We start from the raw sequence: 20,594 nt of genomic DNA, 5'->3' as shown, positions 1-20,594 counted from the left end.
TGCCCCCGGTGGTCATTAGGGTCATTGCACTGTGGTGGTTTCAGTTCTAGTTTTTCCCCCGGTGGCAGTTAGGGTCATTGCACTCTGGTTACTTTAGTTTAGTGCACGTGATTTTGAAGCAGGTGTGATTGCTCTGGCTCTTACCTATAAAAGAGTGTCAGATGGTTGCAATCACGGTTGGTGATATTGCTCATTTCCAACCAAGTCTGGTGGAGGAAGGAACTACAGAGAGGAGTTCCTGGCAGCTCAGGGGAGCTCTGGTGTTATAGCTTCAGGTGGAAGCTGAATTCAGGTGTCGAGCTTCAGGGGTGAAGCTGAACTTTGGTGTTGTACTCTGTTGCTTGGAGCAATAGCAACAGAGAAAAGCTAAGTGGTGTTTTCCCTGTTTGTGACTTCCCTTATGTGTGTTTTAGTGCAGTGGTGGGATTAATTTCTGCACCGTCCAATTCACTAGAAAGGGCTAGGTGCAGGACGAATTAGGGATTTTTAGGTATCCTGCTTGTCGCCGGGTGCGGAACCCGCCTAGGGACCGTCAGGAGTGTAGAGACACTGACTCAGGGGAGTGCAGGAGGTCTCCACATCCCCATTCCCTATTGCAGGGCCCTCCATTGTATCGGTTTCCCTGGTGTTTCCCTTTTTATTTAAATTCGCCCTGCTGGAGGCGGTGTATCCAGATACGGGTGTAATTCTGAAATTGGCCTGCTGGAGGCGGTGTATCCGGCTGCACGTTATATTATTTAAATTCGCCCTACTGGAGGCGGTGTATCCAGGGTCACGTGTGTCAGAGAAATTCACCCTGCTGGAAGCGGTGTGTCCAGTCACACGTAACCATCACATTTTCACCAACCATAACATTTTTCTCTGTTGAGCCATGGGCCAAGTGCAGACCGGTGAGCAGTTGCTGCTGGCCCTCACTAAGGTTAGTGAGGAGCTGAATGATGTGTTTCAGCAGCACCTGCAGCGGAATTATGGGTCTGAGGCCTATCCTCTGCCTCAACTAGAGGGTCCATATACGGCTTTGGCGAGGATGTGCCGTGGAGTCCCTGTTGGGGAGCAGGACTTGCTTATACAGGCGGACGTACCCAGGCAGGTGGGTGGAGTCGGTGTCCCCATGGTGCTGCCTGGTGTTCCCCAAGGTGAAGGGGTATGCCCCTGTAGTGAGCAGACTAATGATTTAGTCCTTGGCACTGACGCCGAAACTTCTGTACTTTCAGAGAAGCCGTGTCCCCCTGGTCGTGTGGAGGAAGACGACCTGGGAGTGTATATTTCCTCCTCGCCCTCAGAAGGTACTATGACAACGGAGGTGATGGTTGACGAGGTATCTGAGGGCATACCGGTGCTTGTGGACAGTGTAGCAGAAGTCAGTCTGGTGGATGCTCAGGTTGTCCAGACTCATAGTCTGAGGTGTAAGACGCTAGACAAACCCATAAGCGTCCAGGTCATTAAGTCTGACCCACTGAGCCAGCGGGTGATAAACCAAGTCATAGAAGACATTGAGCTGCATAGCGGACATCAGGATGTGTCCCAGCCATACTGCGTCTTGGAGGGAAATCCAGTACCTATCGTTGTGGGCCCCCCTTGGTCTAAAAAACACAACCCGGTCTTAGATTGGCGGACTAGGGAAGTAGTCAGCTGGGAGCAGTCATGTTAGGGCTGCTGCCTAGGGGCTACTGTCTCTGCCGTCTCTCTACAAACGTCCCCTTCCTCTCCAGTGGTAGCAGCTGAGGTGCTGCAGGAGAGTAGGGGCAAGGCTCAACCCTCGCCATTAGCCAACCCTGAGAGGCACAGACCTCGTAGTAGGAGTGGTTGGAGGGTGGTGTTTCCTTTGGTGAATTGCGGGGGTGTGAGTGTGGTGACACAGGGGGACGCCTCTGTTGTCAGTTCCAGAGAGAGTTCACCGGGTTGTGACAAACAAATGTGTGGCAATAAATGTTCAGGTCCGGACCTGTGTGTGAACGAGCACGTATGGGTGGCCACCAAAAACATCCAGTGGAAGTGTGTTGCGGGGGTCTGGAATTCTCAGGTGATCGGGCCGTATCTGGTGTCGGCTATCCAGGGCCCGGAGACTTATCAGCTGGAGTTACCCACATACTTGCCCATACACCTCTCATTCCCCAGATCGGCGCTTTGGAGATGGGTGGTGCCTCCGGAACATACTTTGCCAATACCAGCAGTGCTCGTTTGTCATATACCTGAAGTGCAGGTAGTTGCTGGGGTGAACTCTGGACCTTGGCATCCCCGCTGTAGGTGGTTCCCTGATGAGGAGCGGTCTTGAGGGTCCGGAGGCCTCTCATTAAGGGAGGGTACTGTCATGATCCATGCTGGATTACGACAGATAAAAGCACTAGTAATCTTTTTCTTCCTTAAGCTGTGTGCTTAAAGTTAGTTTTGCCCCCGGTGGCCGTTAGGGTCATTGCACTCTGGTTATTTTAGTTTAGTGCACGTGATTATGAAGCAGGTGTGATTGCTCTGGCTCTTACCTATAAAAGAGTGTCAGATGGTTGCAATCACGGTTGGTGATATTGCTAATTTCCAACCAAGTCTGGTGGAGGAAGGAACTACATAGAGGAATTCCTGGCAGCTCAGGGGAGCTCTGGTGTTATAGCTTCAGGTGGAAGCTGAATTCAGGTGTCGAGCTTCAGGGGTGAAGCTGAACTTTGGTGTCGTAGTCTGTTGCTTTGAGCAATGGCAACAGAGCAAAGCTAAGGGGTGTTTTCCCTGTGACTTCCCTTATGTGTGTTTTAGTGCAGTGGTGGGATTAGTTTCTGCACCGTCCAATTCACTAGAAAGGGCTAGGTGCAGGGCGAGCTAGGGATTTTTAGGTATCCTGCTCGTCGCCGGGTGCGGAACCCGCCAAGGGACCATCAGGAGTGTAGAGACACTGACTCAGGGGAGTGCAGGAGGTCTCCACATCCCCGTTCCCTATCGCAGGGCCCTTCATTTTATCAGTTTCCCTGGTGTTTCCCTTAATTAAATTCGCCCTGCTGGAGGCGGTGTATCCAGATACGGGTGTAATTCTGAAATTCGCCTGCTGGAGGCGGTGTATCCGGCTGCACGTTATATTATTTAAATTCGCCCTACTGGAGGCGGTGTATCCAGGGTCACGTGTGCCAGAGAAATTCTCCCTGCTGGAGGCGGTGTGTCCAGTCACACGTAACCATCACAATGGCATTGAAGGTCGTGATCCATTCAGTCATGCTCTAACTATGTCAGTATTGTCTTTTGATTCCTCCCCTGCCTAGGAGATGTATGCGCCGTACACGGTCAGCCGAATGATTCACTGCGCCAGCACGGAATTCGCATAATAAGTGCTTGCATATGTGTAGATCAGCGGTTTATATTTCAGTGGGAAATTCAGAATATACTGTTTCAGAAAAAGTTCATATGAGTTTTTAGAATTATAACAGATTATAATATTTCGTATCATTTGTCAAAAACCTTATGTGATAGGAAAAATCTGAAGTCATTTCTGATATCAGCATGAAAAAATCTATCAGGAACACTCAAAATTGTCCAAGGGACAAAACCTTGGTAACGCAGTGTAATATACTAAAAGATTTTATAAAGGGGACAAAACAATACAGCACGTATAGTTACCTAAAATAAAAATAGATTAGTAGGAGAAACTTACTATGCTGGTCACAGAGATGGCTTAGCTAATGGATGGAAGTAATCAGATTGAAAACTTTTGGTTAGCGTGGATCAAGCCTAAACTGAGATGTGTCTTCTTTAGCACCAATCATAATTTACCTTGACCTTTTATCAGCATCTAAATTACAACCACACACCCCCCTTGATGACATCACTTGGGCCAAGTTGCAGTATCTTCTCAGCCCTTCAGGATTTTATTAAATTCCAAACATTTACAATATGTTCATTCCTGATGATCACAGAAGTTCAAGCTTGCCGCAATAGTTTTTTTATCAGGCTTTTACCTTTCCATAGATAAAGTAAGCATGGCATGGCTGGTGTCAGCAATGTGACCACTATTGATTTGGGGCTTATAGGCAGGGGTCACAGTTATGAAAAAATATGCATATTCTTCCCAAATTAGTCCCAAAGTTGTAGATGTATGTCCCACTAATATCGGATCTATACAAACCCCAATATTCAAAACTTTCCACCAATGCTCCAGTGGCTAATGTACATGTTTTGATGAAATGAAGCTCATCCGGGAGAGCACAATAAGTATCCTGCCTTAATGTTTTGTTAGATATTCGCTTCCCTTCCTTTCAAAGCTTAGAGTCTATGTGATGTCACGGGTGACTGGATACTCCGCCTCCAACAGGGCGAATTTCTATGACACCCGTGACCCTGAATACACCGCCTCCAGCAGGACGAATTTAAACAATGAAACGTGCAGCCGGATACATCACCTCCAGCAGGCAAATTTCAATAGTTACACGAGTATCTGGTTACACCGCCTCCAGCAGGGCGAATTTACAGAGTTAAGGGGAACACCAGGGAAACCGATACAATGGAGGGCCCTGCAATAGGGAACGGGGACGTGGAGACCTCCTGCACTCCCCTGAGTCAGTGTCTCTACACTCCTGACGGTCCCCAGACAGGTTCCGCACCTGGCAACGAGCAGGATACCTAAAAACCCCAGCTCACCCTGCACCTATCCCTTTCTAATGAATTGGACGGTGCAGAAATTAATCCCACCACTGCACTAAAACACACATAAGGAAAGTTACAAACAGGGAAAAACCACTTAGTTTTGCTCTGTTGCTATTGCTCCCAGCAACAGAGTCCAGCACCTGAGTGCAGCTTTCCTCCTGCTACTTCACCAAAGCTTTGTCAGAGCTTCAAGGAACTCCTCACTGTTGCTCCTTCACCACCAGGACTCTGACTGAGCTGTAAGGAACTCTTCTCTAGCTCCTTCCTCCACCAAGGATGGTTGGAAATGACCAATATCACCAACAGTGAGTGAGACCACCTGACTCTCCTTTATAGGCAAGAGCCAAAGCCATCACACCTGCTAGTGATTCTCATGTAATAATACTAGCCACCACCGGGGGCAAAACTAGAAGACACCACTGTGTAATGACCCTAAAGGCCACCAGGGGCAAAACTAACTTTAAGCAAACAGCTTAAAAGAAAAAAAAAAGTTACATGTGCTTTTATCTGTCACAATCCAGCATGGATCGTGACACTCTATGGCTGTCTCCCCACAACACATATCCTCTTTCAGTCACCTGGGCACTGCAAGGAGTCTGAGCTTCAAAGGGAACTTGAATGATTAACCCTTCCAATCTTAATTGGTTTCCTCACCCCCTAGCTATATATAATTTACCCACTTCCCTATGCCCATTGTGCAATTCTACATCAAGGCGGTTTATAATATAAGCTCTTTTTCCTATTGTAAATTCTGTGGCTAGAAAGAAGGGGGAGGTGGATGCCCCCTCACTGGAGTTGCTTTATGGATTTTAATGTTTTCTATGACACGGATCATTGGGGATTTTCTTGATTTATACTTCCTGTTCTTTCAGGAAATACACATGTATATTACTACCATGAATATACTGACTTATATTTTTTTTGTATTGAAGCATCTAATGAGTGTGTGCGAAGGTCATTGTGGCTCAGTGGTTAGCACTGGAGCGCTGGGGTCCTGGGTTCAAATCCCACCAAGGACAACATCTGCAAGGAGTTTGTATGTTCTCCCCGTGTTTGCGTGGGTTTCCTCCAGGTACTTCGATTTCTCCCACACTCCAAAGACATACTGATAGGGAATTTAGATTGTGAGCCCCATCGGGGACAGTGATGATAATGTGTGCAAACTGTAAAGCGCTGTGTAATAAGATAGCGCTGCGATATAAGCAAAGCATAATAAATAATGGAGTTGTGACATCACCTAATGTGAATGGATAGATTATTTGCTGCACATATTGGATAACTTGTCATTGTAATCCAGCCCGTGATGAAATGAGACTTCTGAAAATTTTTCATCAAAGAAAAAATGAATGAGTCTAAACTAGCCCCAGTGGGCAGTGTGAAAATTGCAAGTTTTCTATTTTTTTCAAACATTTAGTACAAAAATCTGACAAACACAAATGATCACTCACCTACATTTGCCTATAACTTATAACTCCAAATTCCTACTGGTTTCATACAACTTTCTCGATTGTTTTACAGATTTCACCAAAAAGTTGCCCCTGTGGTTATAGTTAATGGCATTACTCTGACTTTTGTATCATTCTGTAAACTGTGGGACTCGTCAGTGATTACTTAAAGATGTAGCAGATGAATGGCATAATTAGACATTAATCAAACACTGAGAATTTTCATGGAACCTGGTCTATGTGTAGAAGGACCAGCTCAAGAGTAGATGGCATTACGGATGTTCATTACATTGTACTTTCAAAAACTTGGTTTTAGAATCTGGTATCAACTTGGGTGAGTGTTTGAATACTTGGAATAAACTGTATGACTGCAAAGTTTGCACACACTTCTTGCGAATAAAAGACTTGTGTTCCCCAGGCAATAGATATACAGTTGTGGCCAAAAGTATTGACACCCCTGCAATTCTGTCAGATAATACTCAGTTTCTTCCTGAAAATTATTGCAAACACAAATTCTTTGGTATTATTATCTTCACTTAATTTGTCTTAAATGAAAAAACACAAAAAGAATTGTCCTAAAGCCAAATTGGATATAATTCCACACCAAACATAAAAAAGAGGGTGGACAAAAGTATTGGCACTGTTCGAAAAATCATGTGATGCTTCTCTAATTTGTGTAATTAACAGCACCTGTAACTTACCTGTGGCACCCAACAGGTGTTGGCAATAACTAAATCACACTTGCAGCCAGTTGACATGGATTAAAGTTGACCCAACCTCTGTCCTGTGTCCTTGTGTGTACCACATTGAGCACGGAGAAAAGAAAGAATACCAAAGAACTGTCTGAGGACTTGAGAAACCAAATTGTGAGGAAGCATGAGCAATCTCAAGGCTACAAGTCCATCTCCAAAGACCTGAATGTTCCTGTGTCTACCGTGCGCAGTGTCATCAAGAGGTTTAAAGCCCATGGCACTGTGGCTAACCTCCCTAGATGTGGACGGAAAAGAAAAATTGACAAGAGATTTCAACGCAAGATTGTGCGGATGTTGGATAAAGAACCTCGACTAACATCCAAACAAGTTCAAGCTGCCCTGCAGTCTGAGGGTACAACAGTGTCAACCCGTACTATCCGTCGGTGTCTGAATGAAAAGGGACTGTATGGTAGGAGACCCAGGAAGACCCCACTTCTTACCCCGAGACATAAAAAAGCCAGGCTGGAGTTTGCCAAAACTTACCTGAAAAAGCCTAAAACGTTTTGGAAGAATGTTCTCTGGTAAGATGAGACAAAAGTAGAGCTTTTTGGGCAAAGGCATCAACATGGAGTTTACAGGAGAAAAAAAGAGGCATTCAAAGAAAAGAACACGGTCCCTACAGTCAAACATGGCGGAGGTTCCCTGATGTTTTGGGGTTGCTTTGGTGCCTCTGGAACTGGACTGCTTGACCGTGTGCATGGCATTATGAAGTCAGAAGACTACCAGCAAATTTTGCAGCATAATGTAGGGCCCAGTGTGAGAAAGCTGGGTCTCCCTCAGAGGTCATGGGTCTTCCAGCAGGACAATTACCCAAAACACACTTCAAAAAGCACTAGAAAATGGTTTGAGAGAAAGCACTGGAGACTTCTAAGGTGGCCAGCAATGAGTCCAGACCTGAATCCCATAGAACACCTGTGGAGAGATCTAAAAATGGCAGTTTGGAGAAGGCACCCTTCTAATATCAGGGACCTGGAGCAGTTTGCCAAAGAAGAATGGTCTAAAATTCCAGCAGAGCATTGTAAGAAACTCATTGATGGTTACCGGAAGCGGTTGGTCGCAGTTATTTTGGCTAAAGGTTGTGCAACCAAGTATTAGGGTGAGGGTGCCAATACTTTTGTCTGGCCCATTTTTGGAGTTTTGTGTGAAATGATCAATGTTTTGCTTTTTGCTTCATTCTCTTTTGTGTTTTTTCATTTAAGACAAATTAAATGAAGATAATAATACCAAAGAATTTGTGTTTGCAATCATTTTCAGGAAGAAACTGAGTATTATCTGACAGAATTGCAGGGGTGTCAATACTTTTGGCCACAACTGTACATGGTAAACCAAGAGAATACCACAGTCTAATTAGTGGTCTTTAACGGAAGACAGTGATGGTGATTTCTCTTTCTCCACTATGGACTATTTTTGGGTCAGTTATGAAGAGCAGGATGGCATTGGCTGATTGGTGCCATCTTTTTACATTCTTTTCTTTTACTGGCCACCTGTCCCCCACTTAGTAGACACATCCACCTGTTGGATTGACACCACTTGTTGTGGCTATGTGGTTCTTAAGAGAAGTGTGTTTGATCCACTGCTTGTAAACTACTTTATAGACGCCTCACGTCAAGTTCACATCAAGAGCTAAACCAAGGACGTCTATCTACTTGGCCCACACACAGAGAAAACTTATGCAAAATATGGAAACCATGTACAATCCGGTAATATTTTATGTTCCAGTAATAATGATATTTTGCTTTGGAAAATCATACAGACAACCCAAAAAAACACATCATAATTTGTCTATATATTCCTGAAAATAAAAAAAAAAAACATTGAAGATCACAGGCAACAACTAAGTACCCGAAGATAAAATAAAAAAAAAAGATCTCAAAAAGATCTGTGGCTGCTATATACAGTAAAAGAATAGATATGCATCATTTTTTTTTTTTAATTTGGCATCTATAAGTTCAGAACATAAGGAAATTCCAAAAGTCAAACATTTGATTCTGGTTAATATGCATCTGATAACGTCTAAAATTGGAATATCAGAATGAATTAATATAGTAAACTACATTAACAAAAAAGTGAAATCAGGGTTTTCTATCATTAAAGGGAACCTGACAGCAGATAAATGCTGCATTAACCATGGGCAGCATTTATCAGACACTGGCTGCATAAAAGTATGTTTGACTCTGAAAAGCTTTTAACCCCTTAACTACCAGAGCTCTTTTTGGTTTTGCATTTTCATTTTTCGCTCCCCTACTTTCCAGAGCCATAACTTTTTTATTTTTTGGGCCAAAATGACAATGTGAGGGCTTATTTTATGCGGGACGAGTTGTAATTTTGAACGACACCATTGGTTTTACCATGTTGTGTACTCGAAAACGGTAAAAAAATCCCAAGTGCGGGGAAATTGGAAAAAAAGTGCAATCCCACACTTGTTTTTTGTTTGGCTTTTTTGCTAGGTTCACTAAATGCTAATACTAACCTGCCATTATGATTCTCCAGGTCATTACCAGTTCATAGACACCAAACATGTCAAGGTTCTTTTTTATTTAAGTGGTGAAAAAAAATCCAAAGTTTGTTAAAAAAAAAAATTGCATCATTTTCCGATATCTGTAGCGTCTATATTTTTCGTGACCTCAAGTTGGGTGAGGGCTTATTTTTTGCGCACTGAGCTGACGTTTTTATTGATACTGTTTTGGTGTATATACGATCTTTAGATCCCCCATTATTGCATTTCAATGCAATGTTGCAGCGACCAAAAAAATGAAATTCTGAAGTTTTGAATTTCTTTCTCGTTACGCTGTTGCGGTGACCAAAAAAATGTAATTCTGGTGTTTTGAATTTTTTTCTCGTTACGCTGTTTAACAATCAGGTTAATTATTTTTTTTATAATGATAGATCGGGCGATTCTGAACGTGGCGATACCAAACTGGTGTATGTTTGATTTTCTTATTGTTTTATTTTGAAAGGGGTGAAAGGGGGGTGATTTGAACTTTTATTTTTTTTACTTTTTTAATATTTTTTAAAACATTCACTTTACTTTTGGCATGTTTCAATAGCCTCCATGGGAGACTAGAAGCAGCTATAACCCGATTGCTTCTGCTACATAGAGCCGATGGTCAGATCACTTGTAGCAGAATTGCTGACTTGCTATGAGAGCCGACCACCAAACGGCGTTAAAAGCAATCCGGCATTGATAACCATAGAGGTCTGCAGGAGACTGCTGATTGTCATGTCTACACATCGGTAACCCACGATCACGTGACGGGGGGGGGGTCACTGATGGGCGGATGAATCACATTTTAAATGCCGCTGTCCGAATTTGACAGTGGCATTAATCGGGTCAATAGCCGCGGTTGGATCGCGATTCTACCTGCGGCTGTTCTGGGAACATGTCAGCTGTTCAAAACAGCTAACATGTGCTGAGAAAGATGCCAAAAACTGCCTGGCACCAAGCCGCATGGTTAACTAGTCGAAAAGGCCAATTCGTGGCGTCTTCTCCCTGCCTGCCCTCAATGACTGACAGGTCTCTCTCTTTACACAAACACAGGGAGAAACCCATCAAACATACCTGGCTGAGATCATACAACCAGCGTCTGATGCATGCTGCCTGTGGATCGGGCAGGATGTATCTGCTGTCAGGTTCCCTTGAAATTATTCATTTTTCTTGTTTTGTGTGTTTAAACATTCTACAAATGCCTCTAAAGCTGGTCATACATTCCAGATAAATATGCGGCCAACACTTGTTCATACGACAATTATTCCTTCCATTCCCCCTCACCATTAATGTGTATGTTCAGCTTAGCATACATGTGGCCTGAATGGGGAGACTGGATAAAATTAAAGTTTAAGGGAAGTATTATGTGACAAAAGATTAATGGCTACTATTGCATGACAGTGACTATTGTAGCCACTACCGTACTTTTGCAGAACAAAAGTACCATAAGCTATGCCCTATTATTTATTTTTTGCTTCAATTTCTCATTATCTACACTGCGTGCAGAATTATTAAGCAAGTTGTATTTGAGAGGATTCTTTTTATTATTGAACAACAACTATGTTCTCAATCAACCCAAAAGACTCAAATATCAACGCTTAATATTTTTTGGAAGTTGGAGTGGGTTTTTTTACATTTGGCTATCTTAGTAGGATATCTGTTTTTTCAGGTAACAATTACAGTGCAGAATTATTAGGAAACTTAATTAAAACCAAATATAGACCCATCTCACTTGTTTATTTTCACCAGGTAAACCAATATAACACAAAATTTAGAAATAAACATTTCTGACATTCAAAAAAAAACAATATAGCCACCTTTCTTTACGATGACACTCAAAAGCCTTCCATCCATCCATAAATTCTGTCAGTTGATTGATCTGTTTACGATCAACATTGCGTGCAGCAGCCACCACAGCGCCTCCCAGACACTGTTCCGACAGGTGTACTGTTTTCCCTTCTTGTAGATCTCACATTTTATGAGGGACCACACTGTCTCGGTGGGGTTCAGATCAGGTGAACAAGGGGCCATGTCATTATTTTTTCTTCTTTTAGACCTGTACTGGCCAGCCACGCTGTGGAGTATTTGGATGCATGTGATGGACCATTGTCCTGCATGAAAATCATGTTTTCTTGAACGATACCGACTTCTTCCTGTACCACTGCTTGAAGAAAGTGTCTTCCAGAAACTGGTAGTAGGTCTGAGAGTTGAGTTTCACTCCATCCTCAACCCAAAAAGGTCCCACAAGTTCATCTTTGATGAAACCAGCCTATACCAGTACCCCACCTCCACCTTGCTGGCGTCTGAGTCAGAGTGGAGCTCTCTGCCCTTTACTGATCCAGCCTCGGGCCCATCAAGAGTCACTCTCATTTCATCAGTCCATAAAACCTTAGAAAAATCAGTCTTAAGATATTTCTTGGCCCAGCCTTGACGGTTTATCTTATGTTTCTTGTTAAAGGTGGTCATTTTTCAGCCTTCCATATCTTGGCCATGTCCCTGAGTATGGCACACCTTGTGCTTTTTGATACTCCAGTAACGTTGCAGCTCTGAACCACCATAACTGGTGGCAAATGGCATCTTGGCAGCTTGACTTTCCTCAATTCATGGGCAGTTATTTTGCGCCTTTTTTTATCAACAGGCTTCTTGCGACCTTGTTGGCTATTTGCCATGAAACGCTTGATTACTCGGTGATCACACTTCAAAAGTTTGGCATTTCAAGACTGCTGCATCCCTCTGCAAGACATCTCACAATTTTTGACTTTTCAGAGTCCGTCAAATCTTTCTTCTGACTCAGTTTTCCAAAGGAAAGGAGGTTGCCTAATAATTAAGCACACCTTATATAGGGTGTTGATGTCATTAGTCCACACCCCTCCTCATTACAGAAATGCAAATTACCTGATTTACATAATTGACAGTTGTCTTTCAAGCCTATACAGCTTGCAGTAGGACAACATGTATAAAAAGGATGATGTGATCAAAATATTCATTTGCCTAATAATTCTGCACACAATGTAGTACAATTGATGCCAAATTATACACATATTAATACCATCAGTGAGTGAAATCTGCTACAAAATGGCAAAAGGGTATGATTGCTACTGAATAGAAATGAGTGAATCGATTTGATGCAAATCAAATTTGTGCCGAATCTTAGGAAATTTGCAAGTTCTGGTGAATTTGAACAATTTGTAATTTGATTGACACAAATCACCCAAAAAATATCCGCTGCACAAAAAATATCCACAGCTCACATGATCTCCGCCACCACTGGGTTTGCTCCCACATCATGCCTTGCAGCTATCAGATCACATGGCTACCGCTGGGTTACCATGAGTTTATATGGTGGGGTCACTTTAACATTATTATGGCTGTGTTTGTGTTAAAGAGCTTGAAAGGAACTGAATACAGTTCTAGGGGACCTCAGAGTGTTACATGCATCTTTTCAAAGCAATCAACTTTACAGTATTGCGTATCGCTGCAAATCAATTGACTGCGTATTGAACTTGTTGGAAAAATTTGGTCAACATGATGAATTTGAATATCAAAAGATTCATTCATCTCTACTACAAATGAAACCCAAGATTATGAATTTTTTAAAAATATTTAACACTGAATGAAGGCATGTATACCGACTTTACTCACATAAAGCCAACACAACAGCAAACAAAAAGCAACATGCAGGGAGCATATAAAACACTTTGCTAATACTCGTGTTCACAATAAAATTCTTTCAAATGTGATAATCAATAGCTTGGATTTCCGAAATGGTTTCCATACTAGCTTAGTGTGCTGATAGCTTTCTACTACAAGTCCCAAGGATCTGTAGTGCAGCACCACGTGGAAGGCCTTATATCATGAACCGTGTATAAAAAGGTACCACCACCAAAACTCCATGCATGTGTAATCTTTGACGGAGGAACAGAACAATGGACCTAATACCTCAAATCTCTGGTTGCTGACTTTCTTTCCCTTTTTATTCCAAACTATTTTCGGTCGGGGGTCTCCGGTAGCTTGACAAATAAATGACGCAACTCCCCCCGATACTCCTGTTTGATCAACGGGGCTTCTTGTAAACCTTGGTGGAGCTAGAAAAAGAAAGGAGAGATACACAATTAGGAGATAACAAACATGCACAAAAATATAGGAAAACACGAAGACATTTCTACAGCCAACTGCGTTCCGGAAACTTTTCTAAAATGGGTAAAATGATCTAAGAATTTTAATTGTGGGTTAATTTTCCTGCTTATCCCATTTTACTTAAAACAATAACAAATCACTTTGATTTCCACAGCCAGATGACTCCAGTCACAAGGCAATTAGTAAGAAGATTGTTCTCCTACCGTTTCCATGTCATGGATTGAGGGAAAGAGACTACAGTGTGAAGTATTAACTTGACATGTGTCCTTAGCAATTGATGAAGCATGACATACCGTATACTCAAGTAATGCAGTCACATCACAGTCAAAGGAAAGGCACAGTGATAAAGTAAAGGATTAGACAAATGGACATGTATTGGTAGGGGCTGGTGTTATTCTTAGCGTGGAGCTGCTGGTTACGTCTACTGAGTAACTATGTGAATTGTTTCCTGTGATTATCTGTCTTTACTATCATAAAAACAGACCAATTAAAGAATTACCCTCAAAAATCAATCTTCAAAAATTCCAAAATTAATCTAATTTCCAATGCTATTATTCGCAAAAAGAATGGCATTGTGGTCTTAAATGGGCCCCTTCAATACAATTAGAATTCTAAATCTAAAATATTTTAGTGTTGGGATAAGTGTAGATAAGGCCAGGACCGTGAGATCTACTGGTAGTGGATAAAACACAAGTTGTCTGGGGTACTCCCATCTTAGGAACTCTAGAAATAATGCTCAGATATGCCATGAAAAGACCTGGCACTTACTGTAAATACGTAATTTTGCGCCAGGTGTAAATGTCACTGTTCAAATTAATCTGGCAATGTTTTAGGTTTAAAGAGAATCTGTCAGCAGGTTTTTGCTCTGTAACCTGAGGACAGCATGAGCTAAGGGTTAAAATTCAGAATTCAAGGATGTCTCATGTCTATCTGTGTGCAGTTCTTTACTAACTTTTATCACTAGGAGATTATCTTTGTTGTGACGCGTACACTAGTCCGACTCCGCCACCTCCTGTGATAAGCAGCTCACTGTCTATAGACAATGTACATACTGAGTCTGGTGTGGGCAGAGTTACCTGTGGTGTGGGTGGGGTTAGTTTTCTTAGCTCTGCTTTATTAAACGCTCTGATTTTGGCAGAACTGCTACACCCAGTAGTGTATATATACACACACACATATACACAATGAAGAGGAGGACATATCCCATGAACGGATATGTGCATGGAAGAAATAAAAAGAAGTGCCAGATTCAGGAGAACATCTGCTATTAGATCATTGAAAAAAAAAAGCATTATGGAACGTGACAAGTTCTCATTAATGATTGCTGGAGGTCCAAACACTGGGATCACCAGCAGTTCTAAGAATAAAAAGACCACAATGCCAGTAAGACGCCAATAAAGCGATTAATGGGAACAGAGCATTCTATATGATAATAAGGGTCTGTGCACACATTGCGTTTTTGCCACGTTTTTCTCTCGTTTTTTCTGCACAGATTTGTCACAAAGCCTAGTCTCAGCAAAGTGATTGAGAATCCTAAAGTCTCATGCACACCTTGCTAATTTTTTACCGGCAGGTTTGGTGCAAATTTAAATCTGCAAAATGTAAATTCTTTCAGCGTTTTTGCTGCAGATTTCACTCATACTAAAGAGTGGGCAATAATCTGCAACAAAAACACATGTAAAAGGCGCGGCCAAAACGTGGCAAAAACACATGTATTCTATACTGTTTTTTTCCTGCCAAGAGATGCAGAAACGGTGCAGAAATTTCTGCAGAAAATACTTAACGTGTGCACATACCCTAAGGCTTGCTCATAAATTGTGGACCAGTCGGAGGAAAAAGTGACAATGAAAAATACAATTATCCCTGAAAAGCGTCAGTCTATTTAATCCAGTTATGTCTCATTCTATCATTTATGTATACCCTACGCCAGAGCATGCTGAGCATCCACATCCCTCCGTGCTATTGCCTGTCATCCACAAGTTTAGGTCAGCGGGTTCACATTAGGCCTATTCTTTATCCAACTTTTCCATCTGCTCTCAAGAGTCGAAATGATATCTCCTGCTTCTCAATGAAATCTTCTTCCGTATACCACTGCTAGAAGCAAACTGATTATTGCTGTAAGTATCATCATCTATCAAAATGTTCTTATCGGAAGTGTCACAGTGTATGGAAAGATTGGTTTTAAAATGAGAAATCTCAAAGAGGCGCCGCAGATGAAGTGCTTCTGGAAAATAGAATCAGGCCAGCTTATGTCCGGGTCACTGTTCTGCTCACAGGAATATCATCATATATAATATGCACTATTCATTAACTAATGCTTAGTATATACAGTCATATGTTAAAGTTTGGGCACCCCTATTAATGTTAACCTTTTTTCTTTATAACAATTTTGGTTTTTGCAACTGCTATTTCAGTTTCATATATCAAATAACTGATGGACTCAGTTATATTTCTGGATTCAAATGAGGTTTATTGTACTAACAGAAAATGTGCAATCTGCATTTTAACAAAATTTGACCGGTGCAAAAGTATGGGCACCTCAACATAAAAGTGACCTTAATATTTCGTAGATCCTCCTTTTGCAAAAATAACAGCCTCTAGTCGCTTCCTGTAGCTATTAATGAGTTCCTGGATCCTGGATGAAGGTATTTGTGACCATTCCTGTTTACAAAACAATTCCAGTTCAGTTAAGTTTGATGGTTGCCGAGCATGGACAGCCCGCTTCAAATCATCCCACAGATGTTCAATGATATTCAGGTCTGGGGACTGGGATGGCCATTCCAGAACATTGTAACTGTTCCTCTGCATGAATGCCTGAGTAGATTTGGACCGGTGTTTTGAATCATTGTCTTGCTGAAATATCTTGCTGCGTAACTTCAACTTCGTCACTGATTCTTGCACATTATTGTCAAGAATCTGCTGATACTGAGTTGAATCCATGCGACCCTCAACTTTAACAAGATTCCCGATGCCGGCATTGGCCACACAGCCCCAAAGCATGATGGAACCTCCACCAAATTTTACTGTGGGTAGCAAGTGTTTTTCTTGGAATGCTGTGTTTTTTAGCCTCCATGCATAACGCCTTTCTGTATGACCAAACAACTCAATCTTTGTTTCATCAGTCCACAGGACCTTCTTCCAAAATGTATCTGGCTTGTCCAAATGTGCTTTTGCATACCTCAGGTGACTCTGTTTGTGGCGTGCTTGCAGAAACGGCTTCTTTCGCACCACTCTCCCATACAGCTTCTCATTGTGCAAAGTGCGCTGTATTGTTGACCGATGCACAGTGACACCATCTGCAGCAAGATGATGCTGCAGGTCTTTGGAGGTGGTCTGTGGATTGTCCTTGACTGTTCTCACCATTCTTCTTCTCTGCCTTTCTGATATTTTTCTTGGCCTGCCACTTCTGGGCTTAACAAGAACTGTACCTGTGTTCTTCCATTTCCTTACTATGTTCCTCACAGTGGAAACTGACAGGTTAAATCTCTGAGACAACTTTTTGTATCCTTCAAGCTATGTTGAATAATCTTTGTTTTCAGATCATTTGAGAGTTGTTTTGAGGAGCCCATGATGCCACTCTTCATAGGAGAATCAAATAGGAGAACTACTTGCAAGTGGCCACCTTAAATACCTTTTCTCATGATTTGATACACCTAGCTATGAAGTTCAAAGCTCAATGAGGTTACAAAACCAATTTAGTGCTTCAGGAAGTCAGTAAAAAGTAGTTAGGAGTGTTCAAATCAAGAAAATGATAAGGGTGCCCATACTTTTGCACCGGTCAAATTTTGTTTAAATGCAGATTGCACATTTCTGTTAGTACAATAAACCTCATTTGAATCCAGAAATATAACTGAGTCCATCAGTTATTAGATATATGAAACTGAAATAGCTGTTGCAAAAACCAAAATTGTTATAAAGAATAAAGGTTAACATTAATAGGGGTGCCCAAACTTTAACATATAACTGTATAATAAGCACATATTTCCATCTAGAGTCAACATTAATGATGGCTTTCAGTCACCACCTGGAATTTAAGCTACCTGTTACTGTACCGTGAAGGGAACCTGTCACCAGGACGTACCCTTTTTAGTATTAGATCAGACTTGCCATACTTTAATAACTGTGCAGTAGACAATAATTTGCACGTAGCAAATGGCAAGTTATTCTCAAAGGGTTAAAAAATGTGGACATATGCCTCATCCGTCTCTGAAATATGCTAGAGAAACAATGGATCATGACACACACTTTAGTAAAGAACCAGGACGTGACTGTATGTATGGACAAAGTGACGGGGTTCATGTCTTCTGGCTCTTGTTTGTCACTTAAAGGAACAATTTGTCAACAGGTCCAGCGTTTAGGGTTCGCTCATACTAGCGTATACAAAATCGGTCCCATTGTAATCCAGGAGAGTGGGGCAATTTTTTCTCACTAGTCATCCGTGTACTGTCCATATGTAATCCTATTTAGGGTATTTGCACACGCTGTGGATTCTGCTGCGGGTACGCAGCGGTTTTGGCCCTGCGAATCCACAGCAGTTTCACATGCATGTGCACATGCTGCGGATTTTTCCGCGGTTTCTAATCCGCAGCATGTCAATTCTTTGTGCGGAGATTCCGCAGCGGTTTTACACCTGCTCCATCGTACAGGTGTCAAACCGCAAGGCAAAACCGCAGGCTAATCCGCAGATAAACCACAGGTCTTTTGACGTGTGGATTTACCTACGGATTTTGCAAAATCTGTGCAGAAAAATCTGCGCACAATCCGCAACGTGTGCACTTACCCTAACCTTTTAGAGGACCATTTAACGTTTCCTATGTAACAGAATTGTAATGTATCTGTAAAAATAGGATGCCATACCGATGGTCCGTATGACATTGAATAACATTTGTTCGATTGCAATCCGACTTTTTAGTGATTTTTTTTTTAGTAGATTTAGTAGTCTATTTTTCAGCTTTAGTTTAGTTTCTTAAACTTTGTACATATAGGGGGTAGCTCCCCCATTTTGGGCTGTGCATCTTGTTTATATAGCTTTCTACAGCTAGGTATGTTGAAATAGGAGGAATAGAACTAAGAAACAGCACGTGTGAAAAAGACTTTTATGTACTAATAGATCACAAACTGCAAATTAGTCAACAGTGTGATGCAGCAGCAAAGAAGGCAAATACAGTTCTAGGATGGATTAAGAGAAGACTAGAGTCTAGATCACGTGCAGTAATTATCCCCCTCTACTCCTTCTTGTTCAGGCCTCCTCTGGAATACTCTGTCCAGTTCTGGGCATCACATTTTAAAAAAGACATTGAAAAAAATGGAACAATTTCAGAGAAGAGCTACCAGGATGGTGAGCTGACTGCAGAGTATGTCCTACGGGGAACAGTTAAAGGATCTGGGAATGTTCAGTTTGCACAAAAGAAGGCTAAGAGGAGACTTAATAGCTGTCTACAAATATCTGAAGGGATGTCACAGTGTAGAGGGATCATCATTATTCTCCTTTGCATATGGAAACACGAGAAGCAATGGAATGAAATGGAAAGATACACACTAGCTATTAGAAAAAACATTTTTACAGTGAGGAACATCAATGAGTGGAACAGGCTGCCACGAGATGTGGTGAGTTCTCCTCCAATGGAAGTTTTCAAACAGATGCTGGACAGACAAGATTTAGTGAATCTAGCATTGAGCCTAGAGGTTCCTGTAAGGTGACCCTGGAGGTACCTTCCAACGCTAACATTCTATGATGCTATAAAACAGTCAGGTCTGCTTCCTGCTCTGCCCCTGTCTATTTTGGGTCTGGTTGACATGTAGCAAAGTGCACTATAAGAGTTAGGGACCATTATGACTTGTTGCAGTGTGATGGCTTTTATACATGTACTATTACTAAATATTTATTTACTTACTGCAGGATATTTGCTCATATTGTTTTTATCCTAGGTTCTCTCTGTTAAAGGACCAGTGTGAATGTGCACCTACACTTATACCAAAATGGTGTTGATCAATTTTTTTCTTTTTATCATTTTTCCAACAGTTTTACGGTATCTTTTTTTTAACTGAGCCTTTCGGGTGATTTTTTTTTTTTTTTTTTTTAACTACATTCAATGATGAAGAATCCACTAGGGTTTTTTTCTTTTCAAGCAAAAATAGTGGCAGAATGCTCAAAAAGACACCCGGCCATCTTTTAAGCCTTCCGATTGAAATCTATTAGAAAGTATAGAGCATCTTCATAGCAAAAAATCTCTAAAGAATGGTCAGGTTACTCCTTTTAACCATTTGGCATCTTTGTAAACCTGAAACGGTTAGCATGAGCAGCAAGTCGTGTTTACACAACAATGCATATCTTCATTTTTTCTTTCAGTGTTTAGTTAGCGCTTTTTCAGGTGGTTTTCGGAAAGATGATTATTATGGCATCCATCTAAGGTCCGTTATTTTCCGTTATTCCGTTTAAAAAAAAAAACAAGGTTCCGCATGATGCGCTTTTTCTTCTGTTCTATGACTTGGATAATAGATCCTAAACGGTTCCTGTAGAACCACTGTTCTGTATGCTTCATATTGATTTTAGACAAATTCTGTTTGTCTTTTCCTCAAAATGGAATGTTTGAAATGAAATGTGAACGTAGCCTTAAACAAGAGTCATATAATTTGTGCTAGTCCTATAGCAGAGGAGCGACTGTCGATGTCTTATGGAAAAAGTGGACAGCAACTTCTTAATCAGTGAGTCAAAATCACTGTAAAAGTATACATCAATTAATCTGTCAAGTAATAACTCTAAGGGCACATACTCACTGACGATAAAATCAGACGATTGCAATCCGATTTAAAATCGGATTGCACTCTGACCAATGTTAGTGAATGGGTGACATCTCACTTGCGATTTTTTTCCCATCCGAAATCGGACTTTGAAAAAAATCGCAGCATGCTGCGATTTGCTGCGATTTTTGCCAATGCTAGTCAATGGGTGCGGTTAAAAAACGGACCATCCATTTTCCGTCCGTTTTAAACGGATACATTACCATTATGTGTCATAGAACACTGTAAATGGTCCTGTAAGTGACTGTAGAAAAATAGTTGCTGCAAAAAAAAAAAAAACGGTAATTAGACCTACCGGTAATTGTGTTTCCAGGAATCCATCATGACAGCACCCTGGAGGACGTCCTTCTCATC

General features: G+C 41.6%; 1 protein-coding gene across 40 annotated transcripts in view; it reads right to left on the bottom strand.

Annotated features, from left to right (window-relative positions):
- PTPRD (protein tyrosine phosphatase receptor type D) overlaps positions 1-20,594 on the bottom strand; it is a 2,878,718-nt gene that overhangs the window by 287,387 nt on the left and 2,570,737 nt on the right. For all 40 annotated transcript variants that reach the window (XM_073572185.1, XM_073572197.1, XM_073572187.1 and 37 more), the window contains one exon: positions 13,242-13,387. In XM_073572185.1, the coding sequence (XP_073428286.1) occupies positions 13,242-13,387 (146 nt within the window). The remainder of the gene's footprint in view (positions 1-13,241; positions 13,388-20,594) is intronic.

This window comes from Dendrobates tinctorius, unplaced genomic scaffold (assembly GCF_039654945.1).
Source record: "Dendrobates tinctorius isolate UK_male_01 unplaced genomic scaffold, ASM3965494v1 ptg000031l, whole genome shotgun sequence".
Classification (NCBI taxonomy): domain Eukaryota; kingdom Metazoa; phylum Chordata; class Amphibia; order Anura; family Dendrobatidae; genus Dendrobates; species Dendrobates tinctorius.
This window is presented reverse-complemented; position numbering and strand designations above follow the sequence as displayed.